Below are 2078 nucleotides of genomic sequence, written 5' to 3'. Positions count from 1 at the left end.
CCACTTTATGTTCAGAAAACCAGCTGATAATTTACAATATCATAAAGATTTCCAGTTTCACAATACAAAAAGGATAAAAAGGAAATTTGAATCAGTTTGCAGTAATTTATTTGTAATTTACCAGGACACGCAAGGATTCCTTGCATGTACATAAGCCATTTCACTTGAAAAGTAACAGTTTTAATTAAAGCAGAGCCAAATAAAGTAAATATTCATATTTAACAGATTAGACTTCAGCTTGCTTATGTCACTTTTTCATTCTTCAGGCAATTAAAAAAATGCAGTAGTCTGTTATAAATAAAAAAGATAAAAATCTTCGGGTGAGGCTGAACTACATTACGGGGACCTGCTTCTGCTGTTCATTTCTAAATGGAACACAACAAAGATACACAGCTCTTCCCACAGACCAGACACTGTACTTCTTTCTAATAGGGAAATATACTTTTAAATTCACCTCCCCCTCCCCCGGTAACTCCAGGATTCAAAAAAAAAAAAAAAGAAGAAGTGATACAGATTTACAATTTGAATTTTACGTACAATTTTTTTGATGTAAAGAAGCGGACCAATCGTTGCAAAGAACTCTCAGTCCCAGTGGGGTTATGGAGACGTTTCCATTCTCTTTATGCAGTTTCATAGTTTCCAAGTTACGTATTTTAAATTAAAAAAAATCTCAATTCAAACCACCAAAGTTCAACAGCCTAAACCTGTGCAACAATGACCGTTTCCCTCCCCCATCTCCCACCCTTCCCTTGTTTATTACACTGTACATTTTTCACCCTGACTTCACCTTGTTAGCTGGTTTAGTTTTAGTATTAGAAAAGTACGACAAGTTCCATTTTCATGTTGTCTAAAAGAAAAAGAAAACAAAACTTAAAAAATAAATCTGCTTTCTTTCATGGTACATTTAATAGTGCTGGAAGGTTTTTAAATGGTAAACAAAAAAAAAAAAAGTCAACACTTAAAACCAAATCTAAGCTTCTTTCCCAGAAGTAATTAAGGTTTGGTTAAAACAACTTCTGAAAGAATCTATTCCAGTTTTCACAAAAATGTATTTAAATAAAATAAAATAAAAAAAACAACAACCTTTTAAGTTATTTGGTCCTTTGGCAGTTTGCAGCACAAACAATGCCTACTGTACCAAACGCTTTTATTGCCTTCAAAATGATTTTCGTTTTATTGACAATATTTAAATCTAGTATCCTCTGTGTTGTACAACAGTGTCGTTCATTTACATCAACGAGGGTGCCCAGTCTGCAGAAGTTACTCCTGGCACCAGAAACAGAATGGTAGAACAGTTAAATAAAGCAGTTTTGACATTCTTTAATTTTTTTTTTTGCCACGGTTTCCAAGAATTTATTCAAGAATTTCTGCTGCTTCTGCAAAATATGCTCTTAAAAATCCTTCCAGAGTCTCATGGATTTTGTTATATGCAACCACAATAAAAAGCATCTTCCAAAGGTCGCTCCTCTTTTTGTATTCAAATTCCAACAGCTTTTTTCAAAAGCACAAATGTGACGACCTTCCAGCATTAGGGGTCACTCTTCAGCCCTACAAAATGCAGTGTTCAATAGGTCTCAGAATCTGAGTCATTGAGTTCATCTTCTTCTGTATAGGGGTAGCCATCCTCCCTGCCAATATTGTTGAAAGTACAGTAAGAGCTATGATCACTCCTCATGATTGGCAAGGAATCGAAGGTGACAGTTTTAGAGGTGTTGGTGTAATGATTAATGGCATTGAACGTAAGGGAAGGTAAAGTGCTGCTTGATGAAACGGGCATCATCGTGGCCAGGATGAGCGCAAGGCAATCGGCCACATCCTTGTTGGGTGCACAGGCCAAAGCTGGTGTGTAACCTGGAAGCCAAGAAAAATGAAACAATAACGTACAAATTTGCCCAAGGTCATGTCATCTTTCAGCTGCAAAAACGTTTCATATTGCTTAGTTCCACACTGTTTAAAAAGGGCCATAAAATTAAATACATCACAAGGTTTTTTTGTGGGTTTTCTTGTTTTGTTTGCTTGTTTGTTTTTACAGCTTTCAGTTACAAATGCATCCCAGACGTCAGAGTTCTTTGGAACAG

General features: G+C 35.8%; 1 protein-coding gene across 3 annotated transcripts in view; it reads right to left on the bottom strand.

The window, feature by feature from the left end:
- Nucleotides 1-91: 91 nt before the first annotated feature.
- The window catches only part of ANKRD28 (ankyrin repeat domain 28), a 106488-nt gene continuing 104501 nt past the window's right edge, over nucleotides 92-2078 (bottom strand). For all 3 annotated transcript variants that reach the window (XM_031590171.2, XM_031590170.2, XM_031590172.2), the window contains one exon: nucleotides 92-1851. In XM_031590171.2, coding sequence (XP_031446031.1) covers nucleotides 1565-1851 — 287 coding nt within the window. In that variant the 3' untranslated portion in view covers nucleotides 92-1564. The remainder of the gene's footprint in view (nucleotides 1852-2078) is intronic.

Source organism: Phasianus colchicus, chromosome 6, assembly GCF_987193195.1.
Source record: "Phasianus colchicus chromosome 6, bPhaCol1.hap1.1, whole genome shotgun sequence".
NCBI lineage: Eukaryota > Metazoa > Chordata > Aves > Galliformes > Phasianidae > Phasianus > Phasianus colchicus.
The sequence above is the reverse complement of the archived record's forward strand: the minus strand, read 5'-3'. Positions and strand labels throughout refer to the sequence as shown.